This window comes from Marmota flaviventris, chromosome 14, assembly GCF_047511675.1.
Source record: "Marmota flaviventris isolate mMarFla1 chromosome 14, mMarFla1.hap1, whole genome shotgun sequence".
Taxonomy (NCBI): domain Eukaryota; kingdom Metazoa; phylum Chordata; class Mammalia; order Rodentia; family Sciuridae; genus Marmota; species Marmota flaviventris.
This window is the reverse complement of record NC_092511.1, coordinates 62,080,938-62,101,918: the sequence shown is the minus strand read 5'-3', so window position 1 is coordinate 62,101,918 and position 20,981 is coordinate 62,080,938. Positions and strand designations below refer to the sequence as shown.

General features: G+C 35.8%; 1 protein-coding gene across 2 annotated transcripts; it reads left to right on the top strand.

The window, feature by feature from the left end:
- The first annotated feature begins 1,001 nt into the window (after positions 1–1,001).
- Positions 1,002–19,298, top strand: Mob1a (MOB kinase activator 1A). Of its 2 annotated transcripts, XM_027943778.3 has the most exons (6): positions 1,003–1,244; positions 4,954–5,120; positions 8,085–8,178; positions 9,747–9,880; positions 14,135–14,298; positions 16,288–19,298. In XM_027943778.3, the coding sequence occupies exons 1-6, from the start codon at positions 1,231–1,233 to the stop codon at positions 16,363–16,365; spliced, it is 651 nt and encodes a 216-aa protein (XP_027799579.1). In that variant the 5' UTR covers positions 1,003–1,230; the 3' UTR covers positions 16,366–19,298. The 2 variants fall into 2 exon arrangements, with proteins under 2 accessions (XP_027799580.1, XP_027799579.1); XM_027943779.3 differs by lacking the exon at positions 14,135–14,298 and having other exon boundaries at positions 1,002–1,244.
- The last annotated feature ends 1,683 nt before the right edge of the window (positions 19,299–20,981 follow it).

The window sequence follows — 20,981 nt, the reverse complement described above, 5'->3', positions numbered from 1 at the left end:
TTTGCTGAGGTATTTCTCTAGTCTCCCACAATTTCCCTTTTCCTTGTGTTCTTCATTCCACTATGGTGTGTGTTAGTGGTCACTTGGTGTTATTGAATCCTTCACCCACATTAAAAACCTGTACATGGATGTTCATAGTGACCGAAAAATAAAAAACAACCCAAATTTGTCCATCAATAGATGAATGGATAAACAAAATTTGGTGTGTTCCACAATGGAATTTTATTCATTTTGTAAAAGAAATGAAGTCCTCAAATATGCTAGAGGCGTGAATCTTAAAATATTATGCTGAAGCCAGTCACAAAAGATTACTTACTGAATGATTCTATTTATATGAAATGTCCAGAATAAGAAAATTCATAGAAATAGAAAGTAGAGGGGCTGGGGTTGTAGCTCAGCGGTAGAGCACTCGCCTAGCATGCGCGAGGAGCTGGGTTTGATACTAAGCACCACATAAAAAGTAAATAAATAAAACAAGGGTAGTGTGTCCAACTACAACTAAAAATAAACAAATAAATAAATAAAATAGAGTTTTTTAAAAAGTAGTCTATTGGTTGCCAGGAGTTGGGAGCGACAGGGAGTGGTATGGGATGAAAACGCTCTTAGAACTAAAGTGATGATGGTTGCACAAATCTTAATACATAAACCCAAAATAAAAAAAAAAACGCAATGAGATGTACATTTTGAAGGGGAGAATTTTATTCTATGTAAATATATCTCTATTAAAAATTAGTTTAAATTTTTTAAACAACTGCAGGGGTGTATATTGCTCATAATAGCGCCTCGGCTACCTGGGTAATAAGGATGAAACACAGCAACACCAAGCTCCAGCAAGTGCAAGGCCAGCCCCTCTTCCGTACCACCGCGTTCCCTCGCCACGCCTCCAGGAGAGGGAAGTCCCGACATCCAGAACGCTGATTGGCTTATCTGTAAGAGCGGGGCGGGATGAAAGGGATGTCAAGTCCCTTTCTGAGGGGCGGGGCGAAGGCTTGGCTCGCGAGATTTTGCTGGTTCCGCATTTCGGATCTGTGAGGTGGGGGAGGCGGGGGAGCCAGACGCAGCGGTTCACTCAGGCCTGCAGCCTCTAAAACCCGAGCTCGGAGACCCTGCTGCCCTCCTTCCGCTGTCCGCGATCAGAGGACCGTTCTCTTCCTCTCGGTTCCCGCGCCAGTTCCGAATCCTGACGGGGCGGGGGCCAGCGGCCCCTCCCCTGCTCTCCTAGGACCGAAGATGAGCTTCCTCTTGTAAGTAGGGCCCGGCGGAGGGCGCCAGGCTGAGGGCGGAGGTCGGGGACGGCCAACAGGGTCCCGAGATGGTGACCCGGCCCAGGATCAGGGTCGGGTGGCTGGCGTCCACTCTGCCCCTCCTCGAGTCCACGGGGGTGGCCGACAGTAGGGAGGGCCTGACGGAGATGAAGGTCGAGGCAAAGGAAGCTGAGCTTGAGGTTGGGGCGCTGAAAGGCCCCGAGGCCGACAGAGCCTTCAAACTTTTCCGCTCGAGCACCCCCGAGGGCGGGGAGGCGTTCTGGAGGCCTGGCCTTGCCCGGGGTTCCCAGTTTCTCTGCAGTCTCGAACTCTAGTGACGATTCTTGCTGACTTAGCTTTTTACTCTATCGTATGTCTGGTTTCGTCATTGTCAGTATTAAATTACCCCCATGGAAAAATGCTGCCCCAGGAAAATGTGTAATATCATAGTTGGAGAGAGCTGGAAGTAAGATGTGGGCCTTGCAGCCAGACTCTCCTGTCCACTTTCGATTCTGCCCACTTACTGATTTTATGACTTTTTAACTACTCTTGGCCTCAGTAGAATCTCATTTTAGAAAGAAAGCTTGGGCCCAAACGAGGCTTAAATGGACAATTTTTAAGTTCTCAGATTTTTATGCACATTGAGATTTGAGAAGCCTTGCTCTATAGCATCTTATTCTTAGGTGGTTCTCTCTCATACAGTATTGCTCAGCTGTATGCTTAAATAATCATTTTAGTGATGAACATGATCCACTTGTTTGGCATTTTAAATTTTATTGAAATACAGTGTTTCATAACCAGAGTTTACCCCTTCTTTAATGTGAGAAATTTTAGATTCTTTCTAGTATTTTGCTTGTTGATGGACACTTGAGTTGTTTACACATTTTGGCTATTCATGAATGCTGCTATGAACATGTTTTTGTGTGGCTACCCCGTCTTGGGTATATACCTAGGAGTGGAATTGCTGGTTTATATGTTACTTCTGGGTTTACTTTCTTGAGGAACTGCCAAATATACAGCATTTTACATTCCCATCAGCACTGTGAGAAGGTTTCAATTTCCCCACACCCTCTCTAGCACTTGTTAGTTGTCATTTTGATTATAGCCATCTGAGTATAAAGTGGGATCTCCTGATTTTATTTGCATTCCTCTAATGACTAATAATATTGAGCATCTTTTTTATGTAAAGTCTATTCATACCCTTTATCCGATTGTCGTTTTTAAGGTGTAAGAGTTCTTTATAAATTTTGGATAAAAACTTCTTACCACATCTGTGATTTGCAAGTATTTTCTTCTATCCTGTGGATCATTTTCACTGTCTTGGTGGTGTAATTTGAAGTGCAACAGTCTTGAGTTACACGAAGATTATATTGAATCTTGAGAAATTATTTCATGTTAGTTTTCTAGATTTAGTGATTAACAGCTTATTTCTGTGTGTAAAGGGCTGGTCCTTCTAATTTAATACTCCCTCTTAAATGTAGTTCTTTATCATATTAATAAAATCTTTATCTATATTTGATTTTTACTGTTTTCACAATTCTTTTTTTCTTCTTTTTCTTTTTGGTGGTGGTGGTATGAGGTATTGAACATAGGATTTTGCATATGCTAGACAAATGCTCTACCACTGAGCTACATCCCCAGCCCTTTTTATTTTATTTTGAGACAAGGTCTCACTAAGTTGCCAGGCTAACCTGGGTTTATGTGCCCCCATGCCTGGCTTTTTTACTTCTTACACTCTTGTTTAAAATTCAAAATCTTCAGGTAAAGTGAAAGTCCACTGTTTATTTCCTTTCCCTTCCTAGAAATAATTACCAGTTTTAACATGTATTGCTTTGATACTCTATGCATTAACAGATTGGGCTTCTGCTGTACATTTGGTTCTGTAATGTATTAGCCATGTTTTGAATCTTTCATGTGAACATATGTATGACATATGTATTCTGTCTTCTTCTTTACTACAGTACAGTATTCCATGATGTGGATGTACTATAGTTAGTTTATTCATTTACTGGTAAACTTTAGGATCGTTTCAGGTTTTTCACTTTTTTTTTTTTTGGACACTAGGGATTGAACCAGGTGTGGACCCCTAAATCCCCTCCATGTTTTTCACTATTAAAAATAATCTTGGAGCTGGGCACAGTGGTGCACACCTGTAATCCCAGGGGCTTGGGAGGCTGAGGCAGGAGGATTGTGAGTTCAAAGCCAGCTGCAACAATATAGCAAGGCCCTAAGCCACTAGCAAGACCCTATCTCACAATAAAATATAAAAAGGGCTGGGGATGTGGTTCAGAGGTTAAGTGTCCCTGGGTTCAATTCCCAGTACCAAAATCATTATCATCATCATCATCATCTTGGAAATCCTTATCTACAAATCCTTATCCACATCTAGCAGAGTTACCTAAAAGTGGAATGGATTGATTGGGGAGCTTTTCAAAAAGTGTTAGAAGGTACTGCCATATAACCCTACTAAAATGTTATTCACTTTGCACTTCCAGTGATAGCATGTTAAGATACTCATTTCTCCATACTTATTAATATAATCATTTTAACTTTTGACACTCAGACTAGGAAAAAATGTATCTTATTTAAATTGAACAATTTTTCTTCACATGTTTATTGATCATTGTACTTGTAAATTGCCTCTTTTGTCTCCTTAGCCCATTTTTCTAAAGGGTTCCTTAACAAATTCTAGAAGTCCTTTATTCAGTTAATCTTGTGTAAATATGTTGCAAGTACTTTTTTGTTGTTGTTGCCTGTCTTTTTGCTCTTTTATGGAAGTTTTAATTGTTCTGATTTAAAATTGTTCAATTTTTTTCTTTAAGATTTCTAGGGTTTGTTTCATTTTAGGAGGACCTTGTGGATGGTGTAAAATAGGAGTAAAAACTTTCCCCATAACAAGTTACATCTGTCTCATTTATTTTCCCTGCTACAACTTCAGATTGTTTGTTTCTTTTTCTGCGGTTTCCTTTGATAGCATCTCAAATATTTCAGTGTAGAAAACTGGATTCTGAAACGGAGAACTTCAGAGCTAACTCCCTCTCTTCACTATTTTCTGCAGGTGGAAATTAGGTCAAAAGGTTAGGATTCTCAGGTAGTCACAGAGCTAGTGGCAGATCAAGGACTAGAATCCAAGTATTTTCTTTGGTTAAAGTATCCTTTATAGTAGGTTTTCATTCCAGCAAAATTGCCTTATTTGTAAAATTGTGCTATTAATTCTGTTTTCATGAGTGAAAAATATAAACCTTTTTTTTTTTTTTTTTGAGGAGGTGCTAGTGATTAAAATCAGGCCCTTGTGCATGTTAGGCAGGCAGTCTACCATTAAGCTACATCCCATCCCTAAAACATTCTTTTTATTGTGGTCATCAAATCCCTTCCATCCTGTCCTTTTCCAAGGAATTTTTTCTTTTTTGGTACTAGGAATTGAACTCAGGGTGCTTAACCACTGAGCCACATGTCTAGTCCTTCTTTATATTTCATTTAGAGACAGGGTCTCACTGAGTTGCTTAGGGCCTTGCTAAGTTGCTGAGGCTGACCTGAATCTTGCGATACTCTTACCTTAGCCTCCTGAGTGGCTAGGGTTATAGCGTTGCCATCATACTTGCCTTAGGAATTTTTTTTTCTCATTTTACACAGTGATTTATATGCCTAAAATTGTGCCGTTCTGCTTTTAGTACTAAAAATTCATACATTTTTACTTTTGATCCAACAGCAGTAGCCGTTCTTCTAAAACATTCAAGCCAAAGAAGAATATTCCTGAAGGCTCTCACCAGTATGAACTCTTAAAACATGCAGAAGCAACTCTAGGAAGTGGGAATCTGAGACAGGCTGTTATGTTGCCAGAGGGAGAAGACCTCAATGAGTGGATTGCTGTTAACAGTAAGTTTTTAACAATACTTAATTTCATTGGTTTTTGGAAAGATCTTGCTAAAATCTTGTTAATGAGTTTTCTTTTATAGGCATACCTTTTATAATATAGTATCTGTAAGGAAACATAAGCACGAATACATCCAAAGCTGTGTTCTTCAGAATACGTAATTGTGGCTTGTGTGATTGAGTAGAGAAACGTGAGTTTAAAAAAAAAAAATGAAATGCTTTGAGGTAATTCCTAAGGAGAATACCATGAAGAGCTGAGTAAGGTCAAGTAAAAGATTAATACATGCATGAATTCTATCATGGACCATGAGTTTCTAAGGAATCCATCTGGGCCGTTTTGCCTGCACTCCTAGTAGTACTCATTTGCCTATACATACAGAAAAATTGATTGCAGTTTCTATGGGCAATCAATTGATTTATGACTTAGGAATAGTCAAAGGAAATTGAGAGAGAAAATCAACGGATCCATGTGCCAAAGGGTCATTCTGAGTTCAAGAGAATGATGTCATGGCATGGACTGATGTGTTGAGGTTAGAGTGCCTCTTGTTACTGAGATGAGATAGTTCTGAGAACTTTTTAATAGAAAATTTCAAACATAGAAAAGTAAGGAAACTAGTGAATTCCCAGGTATACATTATCCAGCTTCAGCATGTATCAATTTGTGGCCAATTTGTGCTTCTGTATCCCCTGTATTTTGAAAAAAATCCCAAACATATTATTTCATCTATAAATACTTCAGATGTATCTCTAAAGACAAGAACTCCTTTTAAAAATAATGATAGTACTGTCATTCTTTAATGTTTTAATTGTCTGTTCACATTTCACTGACTATCCTATATATAATTTTTTTTTTTTTTTTTTTTTTTGGTATTGGGGATTGAACCCAGGGCACTTAACCACTGAGCCACATCCCCAGCCCTTTTAATATTTTATTTAGAGACAGGATCTTGCCAAGTTGCTGAGGCTGGCTTTGAACTTGTGATCATCCTGCGTAGCCTTCCGAGCTGCTGGGATTACAGGTGTGTGCCACCTCACCCAGCAATTTTTTTTTTTTTTTTAATTTAAGCTTGGTTTTAATTAGGATCCAGGAAAAACCTCTGTGTTTCTTGAATCTCTTAATCCAGGTTTCTCCTCATTGCAGTCCTTTTCCCCTGCTTTCTTCATTGTTGAAGAAACCACATTGTTTATGTTCCAAAGTATTAATTCTGCTAATTGGATCCCCGAAGTGTCTATTGTGCTGTCCCTCCTTTTATCTCCCATATTCATTGTTAGATCTGAAGCGGCTCTGTCCAATAGAACTTTTTGTAAAGATGAGAATGTTCTATATCTTGAAATGTAGCTAGTGTGACTAAGGAACTGAAATTTTAATTTAATTTGAATAAATTTTAATATAAGTAGCCATGAATAGCTAATAGTTACCATGTTATTGCAGATTTGGAATCTTGATCAAATCCAGATTTGATTTTGTTATTATTTGTTTGTATGGTAGACTACTTGATAGGTAGTAGTATGTATATCCATAGAATCTAGTCCTTTTTTTAATCATCCAACTTCCTAGTTTATTTTGTCGATGGTGGTGGTGGTACTGGGGATTATGGGTACTGGTACTGGGGATTATGGGTACTTGACCACTGAGCCACATCCCCAGCCCTATTTTGTATTTTATTTATAGAGTCAGGGTCTCACTGAGTTGCTTAGAGCCTTGCCATTGCTGAGGCTGACTTTGAACTTGGGATTCTCCTCTCCTGTCTCACCTTCTAGAGCTGCTGGGATTACAGGCGAGTACCACCATGCCTGGCTCCAACTTCCTAGTTTATAGTAGAGTTTTACAGGTTTGGATAAATTTATAATGATATATAACATTATAGTATCATCACAAAGTAGTTTCACTGCCTTAAAAATTTTCTATGCTTTGCCTATTAATCTCTCCTTCCACAAATCTTCTGGCAGTCACTGATCTTTTTTTTTTTTTTTTTTCTGTCACCTTATCATTTTTACTGTCTTCACAGTTTAACCTTTTCCAGAATGTCATATAGTTAGAATTCTACAGTGTGAAGCCTCTTCAGAATGGCTTCTTGTACTTAATAATATTTATTTAAGTTTCTTCATGTCTTTTGGTTTTTAGCCCTAATATTTTTAGCCCTGAATCTTCCATTTTCTAGATTTATCAGTCACCTACTGAAGAATATACCAGTTACTTCCACGTTTAGGCAGTTATGAATAATTCTGCTGTAAAAAATACCTGTGCAAGTTTCTCTGTAGATAAAAGTTTTCTTTTTATTTATTTATTTTTTAATTAGTTCCTTTTAGATAGACTTGTTTTTTCCCAGTAATACTTGGACTTACTCTTGACTTTCGGGTCTTACCTTTTTGTATTTTTGTATTGTTCATTTCTTTTAATTTTGTCCCTTCTGTTAGATGGAGACCCCAGGGCAAGGGATTTTTATGTTCTCAATATGCTGGAGGCTTCAAATATTTATGCTGAATTAGATATTTTAAATGTTTGTTGATATAGCTAATATATCTACTCACAGAATATTTCATAGCACCTTTTTTTTTTTTTTCCTCTTTCCTAACAAATCATACTGTCTTGGTCTGATTAATAAGCTATGGATTTTTCATTCCCTTGAATATAACCAAATTATCTATTCTAATGATGTGTAATATTAAGTTAAAGTTTTATCTCTAGTATTTTGCTTTTCTAAATGCTGGTTAGAAGTTTAGTATATTAAAAGTTAACTTAGAGTCAGATATGGTGGCAGGTACTTAATAGTCCTAGTTATTCAGGAGGCTGAGGCAGGAGGATCATTTGAGCCAGGGAGTTTGGCACCATTCTGAGCAATACAGAGACCCCCATCTCAAAAAAAAAAAAAAAAAAAATCATCCACTTGGCCCTCAACTGATAGGTCTGACATTTTTATTGTGTTTATACAGATATTTAACACAGTTATGCCATTCTCTCCGCAGCTGTGGATTTCTTCAATCAGATTAACATGTTGTATGGAACTATTACAGAATTCTGCACTGAAGCAAGCTGTCCAGTCATGTCTGCAGGTCCCAGGTGCATATACAGCCTATTATATAGGTGTTTGGATTATCTTGCTTTCTCACAAATTGATATATAAGTTAAATAATAAAGACTTTTTGTTTATCCTTGTTTGCTTATGTAAAGGTAATTCAGTTTTATTAGTTCTTGAGTACTCACCTACTATAGCTATGGTTGCTTTGTTTTTGTGATGCTGGGGATTGCACTGGTGCTTTACCAGTGTGTAACTGTTAATATTAAATATTTTGATATGTGATTTCTCAGTGTTTGATTTATATATATCATAGTGAGTCTGAATAAAAGTATAGAAATTTGACATAAGTTTATCTTGCATCACAAAAATACAAAGGTTCTGTTTTGTTTTTTTAATTTGATTAACAGATTAACATTTACCATTCCTCTTGCTAGTTTTTAAATAAATTTCTTAAGAGTTTTTAGTTGACTTTTTAAAAAATATTTTTTAGGATCTTTATATGGGCCTTTATTTTATTCATTTATTTATATGTAGTGCTGAGATTTGAACCCAGTGCCTCATGCATGCTAGGCAAGCGCTCTATCACTGAGCCATAACCCCAGCCCTTTAATTGACTTTTTAATATTTGATTGTTTTTAAATTTTGCTTATTTAGTATTAACAAAATGAATACAATTTAATAAAAAAGATGCTAGGTTGAAAACTATTTTGACTGTAATAATTTTCAAGAAATATTTTAGAGTAGAACTCTTTCTTACTTACATTGTAAGTGAGGGTGTGATGAGATTAATATTTTTGTTGTATTTCCTTAGTGTTTTCCCGTCCTATTTTTATTGCTGTATTTTGGGAGGGATATTGTTATTTTATGTTATAAGTTTTATTCCTTAAACTTTAAAAGAAGTTAAAATAGAGCCAATGTGGTGGCACACATCTGTAATCCCAGCAACTCTGGAGGTTGAGGCAGGAGGATTGTGAGTTTAAAGCCAGGTTCAGCAACTTAGGGAAGCCCTAAGCAACTTAGCAAGACCCTGTCTCAAAAAATAAAAAGGTCTGGAGAAGTGACTCAATGGTTAAGTGTTCCTGAGTTCAGTCCCTGGTACCAAATACAAAATAGGAATTTTAAACTTCTCTGTAGCTTAAATACTTTATACAGTTTTGCATAAATCTTGTTAATTGTTCTAGCTTAGCAAAGGTGAAGGGAGAAAATATACATGTCCAAAAGGTATTTCTCTAACATTCTCCAAGAAACAGGATTTTATAATCTTGGTTCCATTGGTGATAATAATTTATGGCCAAGGATCTTAGAATGTAGTGTATCCACCACCTCCTTGCTCAGTCCTTAGCACTGTTCTCCTTAGACAGGAATGCAGTTCCCAAAGCTGTCCTATAAAATATCTATCAGCTGCCACATTGTCTCCCCTTTTTCTTCCAGTTACAGTTGTCACATTTTAGAATATTCTATAGGGAACTTACAATAATCTTCAATAGAACTTTAGGTAATTTGTTAAAGTTACATATAGTATATTGATAAAATGTGGACCTGCTTTGATTGTAAGTTACACATTTGTTAATGGTTTTGAAAACTATGGGTAAAACACTTTTCTTTCCAGATATGAATATCATTGGGCAGATGGTACTAATATTAAAAAGCCAATCAAATGTTCTGCACCAAAATACATTGACTATCTGATGACTTGGGTTCAGGATCAGCTTGATGATGAAACTCTTTTTCCTTCTAAGATTGGTGAGTTAATATTGTAAAACTTATTTTTCTTTCTGAATGATAGATGTAATCTTTTTAACACTTTTTTACCTTAAAATAATTTAATAGAGACTACTATCTTTTTCTCCAAAAAGTTTTTCTCACTGTATCATTGTACCTCCATTATGTTTGTGTCTGTTTCTTCATCACACTGTTTATTTACCCATTTTAAAATCTTTACCAAATTTTTTTGAATTTGTTTTAATGTGCATTTTAAAACTATTGATGAGATTGAGCATTGTTTTGTTTATTGATCACCTATATTTATTTTGACCTATTAATCATTTCCTTTATGATTTGGATTTCAGTAGTGATGAAAAAGCTTTCCTTACTTCCAGGTTATAAAAAATACTTATGTTGGGGCTGGGGATGGCTCAAGTAGTATGTACTCGCCTGGCATGAGTGAGGCACTGGGTTCGATCCTCAGCACCACATAAAAATAAAATAAGGATATTGTGTCCACCTAAAGCTAAAAAATAAATATTTTTTAAAAAACTATTTATTATTTTTTTAGGTGTAGATGGGCACAACACAATGCCTTTATTTTTATGTGGTGCTGAGGATCGAACCCGGGTCCTGCCCATGCTAGGCAAGCGCTCTACTACTGAGCCACAATCCCAGCCCTAAAAAATAAATATTTAAAAAAAAATTGCCATTGATATTCCTTAACAAATTCTTTAAAAAAAGAAAAAAAAATACTTATGTTTTCATCTAGTATTTTTGTTTTTCCATGTAAGTCTTAGGTCAGGATTTTTTTCTTGTGAATGCTGCCTTCATTTTTTTCCAAACACAATAGCTAGCTACTTTGTCCCAATATTACTTTTGAATATACAGTATGTCTTTTCTCTCCTGATTATCTCATGTACACAACAAACTGCCATATTTTTTAGGGTCTTTTTATCTCTTTATCTATTGCTATGGAAATTCCACTGTTTTAATTCACCTTGTCATGTATCTTTTAGCGTCTTCTAGGACTAGTGTCCCTTCCCTTCTCTTTTTTTTTTTTTCAGAATATTCCCAGCTATTCTGCGATATTTGTTCTTCCAAAGAACTTAGAATCATTTTCTTAAGGTAAAAAACTGTCTTAGATTTTACTTATGATTACATCCAATTTTTACAGATAAATACAAGGATTCTTGTTCTCTTTACAATACTGAGTCTTCTTAGCCAAGAAAAACAAGATAACATTCTTTATTCACTTTTGTCTTTTATCTGCTTATAAAGATCTATAGTTTATTTAATCCTTCAAGTTTCTTAAATTTATTCCTAGGCATTTTATACTTTTTATTGATATCTGGTTTCTGATTATTATTTGATATGTAAGAAAGCTGTTGATTTTTCTATAAATTTTATAACATCAAACTTTGTATCCATTAGTTTTTGGTCAGTTCTCGAGTTTTTTAAGTATATAACCTCATATGAAGATGATGTTAATTTGGCCTCTTCTTTTCTGCTATGTATTCTTCTTGTTTTATGCTTATCTAATTGCACTGACTTCCAGAAAAATGCTGAATTATAGTGACAATGGCAGAGCATCCTTATTTTGTTTCCTTATACTTATTGAAATACCTGTAGAATTTCCTCAGTAAACAGGAATTTCTTGTTAAAGGGGTATGGATTTTTTTTTTAAATCATATTAATGAAATATTGATTCACTTCTATTATAAAAATGTTTTAAAATCTGGAATGGTTGTAAGTTTTTTTTTAATCAGAAATTTCTCTTGTATCTACTATTGATGACTATACGACTTTCTCCATTCTTATTTATTTATGCTAACCTTTTGCATGCTAAAGCACACACTGCCACTGAGCTATACCTGCAACCCCTTCTTTTCTTTTTCTGCTAGAAGAGTTTTTCTTACTTGTTAGTATTTTGATGAAGATTTTGGCATCATTATTCAAGGAGGAGATTAGTCCTTGTCATTTTCAATTTGAGTATCTCTGAGCAACATATTGTTGAATTCCTTTTTGCAATCTAAGTAGAGGCTTTTTCAGGAGAAAAATTTATATCAAGTTGTTACACTTGGTCTGTTTGCTGTGGTCACTTTTTCCATTCTGTTACTTCCTTTCTCACAGATTCTTTATTGTATACTGCCTTTGCTCAAATATGTTAAATTCCACTTGGAAAGTACTTAGATCAAAACAAATTACTTTTTTACTCACTAAGGTTTCCCTCTTATAGACAGAAAACATTTTTTACTTTATTCTTTTTTCTGAGATTCCCATTCTTTGATAATTAATTCATTCTGATGGTCTAGAATCCCCCCTTATGTTATGACTTACTTTTATTCATTATTTATTCTTATTAGAACTGTTTATTATTAATATTTAGTAATATATTCAAGTTATTAATATTAAAATTCCCATTTGTACATTTTGAATGAACGGGTATTTGATTTTTTTTATTTTTATTTTTTATTTTTTAGTTGTAGTTGGACACAATACCTTTATTTTATTTATTTTATGTGGTGCCGAGAATCTAACCCAGAGCCTCGCACATGCTAGGCAAGCATTCTACCACTGAGCCACAATCCCAGCCCTGGTATTTGATTTTTAAAATCTGCCTTTTTAATACCTGAATACAAGATCCTGCCCACAGAAACATTTCCATAAGCTCTGGTGTAATATTTGAAAAGTCAAGTTTGACAAGACTTGGGAGGGAGCAGAATAACCACAAAAATCTGCAAAATATACTTGATTTTGAGCAGTTAAGGAGTAAGAATAAAAGAAAGAATGCAGGGAAAGAGTGTTTAAATAAGCCTTTGCTTTCTAAAGGGTTGAAAAAAGGAGGTATTTTAAGAATAGTATTGTGGAACCGGCATTTAAGGCTAACTCATCTTGGTTGTTTTGGAAGCAGATGCCTTCTTAGTGTTTATTCTCTGTAGCCAGTGTCAATTGTATTCTTTCTTACAAATTTGTCAACCAAAATTTGTAGGAATGAGCTAGACACTGTGATGCACACCTGTAATCCCAGTGGCCCGGGAGGCTGGGACAAGAGGATCACAAGTTCAAAGCCAGTCTAAGTAATGTAGCAAGGCCCTAAGCAACTTAGTAAGACCCTGTCTGCAGTTAAATATAAAAAGGACTGGGAATGTGGCTCAGTGGTTAAGCACCCCTGGGCTCAATGCCAGTACCAAAAAAAAAAAAGAATTGTTAGAAATGTAACCAGTTGCAATCCTGTCTCCACTGTTGAGAGAGAGAGAGAGAGAGACACCCCCCCCCACACACACACACACAGCCACCTCTTTAAATTGGTGTTTATTTTCTTTGAAAAATAGGGAGGTTCTCTTTCCTTTTTTCAGGGTTCATACCCACCTTTTAGGCTACAGGAAAATGAAAACTGGCTTTTCCAAAGTAATTCACAAGATAAAATGCCTTTTGTGGGGGTGGGGGTACATCGGATTGAACTCAGGATCTCACTGAGTTGTTTAGCGCCGCCTTTTTGCTGAGGCTGGTTTTGAAATTGCGATTCTCCTGTCTCAGTCTCACAAGCTGCTGGGATTACAGGTGTGTGCCACCGTACCTGGCTGAATATAAAATACTTTTTACATGTGGATGTTAATGACTCAAAATGTACCTGTACTTCTCTTTGGGTAGGAAAGTTTCCAGTCCCAGTTGAGAGAGAAAAAGTATACATGTACTTTTTCTTAAGAGTTATAAATCACAAAACAATACTCTATTTATAATTAAAATACTGTTGGATTTAATCTTAGGAAGAAACTTTGATATTAAACTCTAATAGTAAAATTGCTTATTTGAGCTGGGCATGGTGATGCACACCTATAATCCCAGTAGCTTGGGAGGTTGAGACAGGAGGATCATGAGTTCAAAGCCAGCTTCTCAGCAAATACTGAGGCACTAAGCAACTCAGTGAGACCCTGTCTCTAAATAAAATACAAAAAATAGGGCTGGGGATATGGGCTCAGTGGTCAAGTGCCCCTGAGTTCAATCCCTGGTACCCCAACCCCCCCAAAAAAATTATTTATTTGAATTTTGATTCAGCAACATCTTGTATAATTTGATGCCTGTGCCTGCTGTTCTGAGGCAATCAGAAAAGGGTGTCTGTGAGGAATATACTCAGATTTGGGAGTTTTTCACTTTGTCTTTTCAATATATAGAAATAAGCTTGTGTGTGCTTGTAAGTGTATATGTATGTTGCAGGTGCTTATAGCACTGTCAAAACTTGCTGCTATTCAATTAGATAAAAGATTGATATATGTGTATTTTGGGTTATAGGTGTCCCATTTCCCAAAAACTTTATGTCTGTGGCAAAGACCATTCTAAAGCGTCTGTTCAGGGTTTATGCCCATATTTATCATCAGCACTTTGATTCTGTGATGCAGCTGCAAGAGGAGGCCCACCTCAACACCTCCTTTAAGCACTTTATTTTCTTTGTTCAGGTAAGTGAACCATATTGATTTCTGAGTCATGCAACTTGGACTTGTTTGGATTGGTAACCTTAGTAGACCAGTGTGTCTTATTTATAGAATGTAGAGCAGCTAAGCACAAGCAGGTTTTCTCTTCTGTTTTATTTTTTTCCCCACATTGTCTTTATTAATCTATACAGCAGCATCAAAAGGTATTACTTCCATTGGGCCTTCTGCCTCTGGCTTCCCCAGGTCTGTGGTTAGGATGTATCATTGAGGGACATGGCCTATTGTCTTTAGAGCACTTAATTAGAATGATTACTTTTAAAAATCAAAAAAGGGGCTCAGGTTGTAGCTCAGTGGTAGAGTAGAGCACTTGCCTTGCACATGTGAGGCACTGGGTTCTAGCCTTAGCACCACATAAAAAATAAATTAATAAAAATTTATAAAAATAAAAATAATTCACATTGTTTGAAAAAAGATCAAAGAATTGGGCTCCTTCTAGCCTAACTTAGAGTTGTATAATTTTGTATGTAAAATATAAATATGTCTGTCTAGATATCATTTTATGGAAGGAAAGCCTAATAGCATTTCAGTAGATATTGTGTACTCTGGTTCTCTGTGTAACACAAAGGAAAACATACCATAGTCTTTCTTTTCTTCCAAGATTGTTACATGTGAATGTTTGGGTGTAAAAGTAAAAAGTCTTCTACCCCAGAGGTGGCCACTATCAAAAGTTCAGTTTGTAGTTTTCAGGTAATTTCTATGTAAATTCAATTATGTTTTATATATATATATATACACACACACACACACACACACACATACATACACACACCCACACACACATATATACATACAAACACATATGTATATAAATATCTTTTATACACAAACACATGATATGATCGCTATAATCAGTTATTTAATAAGTCCTCTAGCAAAGAATATGGGGTGGGGGATAGCTCCTACTTTACTCTCACAACAGATCTAATGTATGGGTTTTCCCCCATATACACTAAGCAGGCAGTCCATTTTACAGCAGACACCAGCTAGGTGTCCTCTAATCTAACTCAACTAAATTCTGACACTAACTATCTGGAGATAGTGTGAGATCCCACAACTTCAGAGCTTAGTCCCACAAGTCCTGCCCCCAACTTCAGACATCAGTCAAAAGTAGTGGGTTGTTCCCACCCACCAAAAAAAAAGTAATGGGTATCATTTCTGATAGAGCAGCTATAAATCAGGATTCCCAGGACACCCTCCTTAAGTTTGATTAATTTGTAGGAGTTGTTCACAGAACTCAGGGAAACACCTTTACCATTTTATTATGAAGGATATTTTGAGGGATACAGATGAATAGCCAGAGAGAAGAGATGCAAAGTGTTGAGTCCTGGGAGAAGGGATATGGAGCTTCAATACCATACCCTTTCCAGGCATAACATCCTCCAGAAACCTCTATGTGTTCATCTATTATCTAGAAGCTCTCTGAATTTTGTCTTTTTGGATTTTCATGGGGAGTGCATTACTTCGCTGTAATTAATTACATCATCATCCGTTAGTGATTAACTCATCCTTCAGCAGCTCTTTTCTCTCCATGGTTGGGTGGGATGAAAGTCCCAAAACACAGTAATCATGCCTTGATCTTTCTGGTGAGCAGCCTCATCATGGTACTCTTCAAGGGCTCCCAGCTACCAGTCATCTCATTAGTGCCCAGAACAGACACTCTTGCCACTCTGAAGACTTCGAGGATGTTAGGAGCTGTATGTCAGGAAAACAGCCATGAGGAAGACCAGTATATATCACAATATCACATTTGTGGGGCTTTTAGGGTTTTTTCAAGAAACACTAGTATTTTTAAAAAGAATAAAAAATAATTGCTTTAAAATGTTTACAGAGCTCATTAGATAATTCTTTTGAATTTCAGAAAACTAGGGTTGTGAATCCTTTCTCTAAAAATAAGAAATTAAAAGAGTTTTAATTTAGGACCATTTTTAAATTTTGTTTTTCTTCTCTTTTTAGGAGTTTAATCTGATTGATAGGCGTGAGTTGGCACCTCTTCAGGAATTAATTGAGAAGCTTGGCTCGAAAGACAGATAAATGTTTCTTCAAAACAAAGTTACCCTCTTGCTTCATCTACTGCTAGAGATATTTCATTGTTATCTGTTATAGACTAGTGATACAAACTTAAAGAAAACAAGATAAAAAGATACCTGTTTTCTGTGTCTACAGGTAAAATTGTCCCAAAGGTAGGTGGGCCTGATAGTTTCAGAATGAGACCTTAAGGACACAGCAAAATCAGAGGGACTGTGGGACCATTCCCATTATTGTCAGAGTCATACTTGGTTGTAACATGTAATTACTAGCCTGTAGTTTTCTTTTTTGCTCAGCAAAATGATTGAATCTGTTTCAGTTGACAACATAACACATAGTTTTTACCAATAATTTATTAATTAGTTTTCAGAACAAATTTCCTAATAGCACAATCAGATCAGTGTTATTCTGCTTTTATTTTACAAAAAGGAAAGTTATTTTTAAATTTCCTTAACATTTAGAACTTTTGTGTCACTTTGGATAATCTTTAGTTTCAAGTTTGAATGCTAGTGTTTTTATAGATAAGAATATATATTTTTTCAAAATCCACAATCACAGTTTAAATCTCTTATGGCATATGTGGAATGGGGAGTAACCAAAGTTATTTTTAAAGTGACTTTATTTTGTAATCTTTATTTGGGATTGTATTCACATCTATCTAAATTATTAGGAATGTGTGTGTATCAGAGATAATTTTTTTTTTACATTCTAATGATGGTCTTGTAGGTTTTTATTTTGAAATGCTTCTTTCAAATCAATTAATATATAGCTTTTGATTAAGAAAAAGTTTCCAAAAAAAATTTGGCAAACAGGTCTCAAAGCCACTGTTCATTTATGTTGTTTTTCAGAGGCCTTACAGTTCTGGGTCAGAGAGTTGTAGAAAGTACTCAGAGTATTTTATTATTTTATTTCTTAAAAATGTTACTTCTGTATTTTTAAGAGTAGTATAGAAATGCACAAACTTTATCCCAATAAGGACAAAATTTAAAACCACAATAAAAAAAAAACATGAAGGTGCATACATTTTATAACACAGCTAAAGGTTTGGTCTGCTACCTATACTTGACACAGAGTGTGTATATAAAGTCAACATAATGGGAAAATAGGTTTAAAAAAAAAAAAAAAGAACAATTTTATATCATTCAGTTAATTACTCAAAGGTGGATTGAGTGTCCATAGGGGTTTTATCCTGTTTGTATCAAAACTTGAAATTCTTCTCTTTCTACTGGGATAAAAGAATCTTCACATTTAGTGAAGAAAATGCCTGTTTTTTATTTGATTGTTTGAAGTCTGTCAAAGCTTTCATTCATCATCATTTTGTGTTGCAGAGCTTTGGATTTTGCAGAGTACTAACCAGACTCCTTGATGTCTTTGATTTGATGAGGTTTTTTAATAGCTCAATTTCAATAAATTCTTAAACAATACACAGAATTTTAAAGGACATTATTTCATTTAATTTAAGCTGAAACCATCATTGTTTAAGGAATTCAAGAGTAGTGTAATCACGAAAAAAAGAGAAAAGCCCTCTGTAAAACATTCTATAGTTCATATTTTAAATGTATTGAGAGGTCCAAATGTCAGTCATTCTGCACATTTTCTCTAATTATTGGAAATGAGAGTGGGTTCCGAACGTGGCTGGGTGCGGTGGCGCACACCTCTAATCCCAATGGCTCAGGAGGCTGAGGCAGGAGGATCGCAAGTTCAGAGCCAGCCTCAGCAATTTAGTGAGGCACTAAGCAACTCAGTGAGACCCTGCCTCTAATAAAATACAAAATAAGAATAGGAATGTGGCTCAGTGATTGAGTGCCCCTGAGTTCAATCCCTGGAACCCCCTTACCTCCTCCCCCCAAAAAAGAGTGGGTTCCTGAATGACACCTAGAATGTAATTACCTCTCAACCTCCAACCCTGTGGACTTTTTATTTTATTTCTTGTGTTACCAAGGATTGAATCCAGGGCCTTGCACATGCTAGGCAAGCGCTATACAACTGAGCTACATCCCAAGCCCCTTTTTAAAGTTTATTTCAAGACAGGGTCTCAGAAGTTGCCAACTCTGGCCTGGGACTTCCAATTCTTCAACCTCGGCCTCTCAAGTAATGGGATTACAGGGCAAACACAATGGTATCCAGTGGCTTTAATTTTTTTAAGTCTACAAGGAATGAAATTGTCTCTCAATTAGGTTATACTTTCATCATAATTTCTAATATTTCAAATATTCTCAAGGTTTTTCACTTCTCTCCACTATTTTTAGTGACAGAAATTCTGTTTTCATGAGTAAGCCCCAAAACAAACCAAAGATGGTCACATGGTAGGACAGTAGTAAAGGCAGCTTATTAATGGGTTGTAAATTTTAAAATTGTTGGTAATTTGAGATTTAGAATGTAGTTTTTTATTTTGTTTTCTTTTACTTTTTAATGAAAACATTACTAGATTCCCAAACCAGTTTGGCTCAACCAACAGTGCCACCTAAACATTACGTTCTTTGTCGACTTCTTACAGCAGGAGAATTGGAGGAATGGGAAAGGATGGGAAGTGAATGGTGCCTTCCTGACATGGCTGAAGAGCCACTCTTTGAAAAGTGTTTGAAGAAATCATTGTGTCTTGGTCTCACTTTTGATTTACCTATTCATATTCAGGGTTTCCCTGTTCTTCAGTACTCTCTTCTCTTCCCTTCCTAAGAGGAAGTAGTCTCCTCAGAGTCACATCTCTGCTTCTCATAACATGATTACCATCATGGGGTGGAGAGTGCTTGCTAAATTATGCAGCTAATCCTGTGGTGCTTTAATTTTCAGGCCTTTAAAAAAAAACTTGGACAATGATGTATAGATTTTTGTTTAAATATTCAAACTGCCTTGTACTATAGTTTTTATATTGAAAGCCAGTTGTATCCTTTATTCTTCAGATTTGCATGAATAAAGTGTCTTTATGGGCTGCCAGCTAACAGGTATTTCTTTCATCTTAGACTTGCAGAGCTCTAGCTTATGTGGCTGCTTACTGGAAAATGCAGATATGTATTCACCGTGACTTTAATAACAAAGACAAAGTTTTTCTAGTAGTGCAGAAGCAAGGGGAACAATCCTCATGGTGATAATAACTTGCAAAGTGACAGTAACTCTTGAAAACCTTGTGGAGGTTCCATGATTATACTGTTAGCTTCTGTCTGAGCAGCAAGACACACCATAAGTAGAGCTTCTGAAATGTGAGTCCTTACCTCAGAAGTACAAACAGATCAGGCCCAAAGAGTGTAAGTCCTAGAAATGTGTTTCTAAGCAGACCCAGTTATGATGCTGGAGCTTTTTCTGCCTCATGACAGGAAGCTATCTTTGTCAGTATGGAACTCTGGCCAGAAAAATGTTGATCTGGACACCAGACTGAGCACCTTCAACAGACACAGTATTTCCCTCCAGAGATTAGTTCACTAAGTGGACTTGGTTTCTACTATTGTAGAATTCTGGCAAAGAGGGAAAATAGTCTTTTGGTCTTCCTATTTTTGCATTCAATTTTGACATTTCAGGCTGTAAGAGGAGGGTGATATTACACGTGGTAGCAGTTATTTTATTGAAGTATCTGCACTGAAATTCACTTGGGTTTTCTTTTCATTATTAGACTCTGTTCCAAACAAGTGTTCTGTAAATCCAGATGGATTACCAGTGGGCTATAGACTTATTATAGAGCAATATTCTGTGTTTGTTCTACATTGAAAGTAGTTTGCATAAGTTAGTCTTGGTTACCATCTAAAATATTTTAAAATGTTCTTTACATAAAAATTTATGTTGTATTTTTAAACCTTTAGGGGCTTTATCTATTTTTCTAAGTCAGTTAACTGTACTTTTAAAAAAAGTATTTTGTATCTACTTTTGTAACTTCATCAGAATAAAATATATTAAAAGCAAGAAATGACTGATATAAAGTATGTCTCAACACACTGGCTTCTATTTAAATATGAAAACTTGATTTTTGAAGGTTCTGTGGATATTGAGTATATCTTAAATTTTGAAAGTGACTACCATTGCATATCATTTAATAGCTAAAATATTTCCTTAGCACTTACAGAAGAGTTCCTAAATAAAACTAAGTATCTTATTTACCAGGACCAACCCTAACCCCAAGAAACAGATTGCTAGTGCATATAGTGACTGAAATCCACACCAGACAAAAAGTAGTCTCCTCCCTACCAACCTAATCAAGTTTTGCACCTCTTTTGTATATTCCTAGGTATAAGATTGGAAAGTGTGACTGGAATCACTGATTTTCTTACCTTGAAATTGAGTATTCAGTGTATATCTTTAAAACACTCTCCACTCCAAGCAGCCATTTTTTTTTTAATTGTTGGAGAAATATGGTATGTGAGGTCTACAGCAGTGCTAGAATTGTTTTTAACATTTTTTTGAGTAGAGTTAAAAAGTGACTGATGTGGCTACATGGGGGTTAATAATAATTTTTTATAAGATAATGGGTAATCAGTTTGGGATTTTTTTTCTAACATTTCAGTAGGCTTATAAGCAAACACAAAATGATGTTCATAAGGGTTTCTAATGGCTAAGTGTTTCAAAGCTATTTCATACTTTATAAAAAGAGTGAAATCCAAATAATCTTGGGGCATGCCAGAGTCAGAATTCAAAAC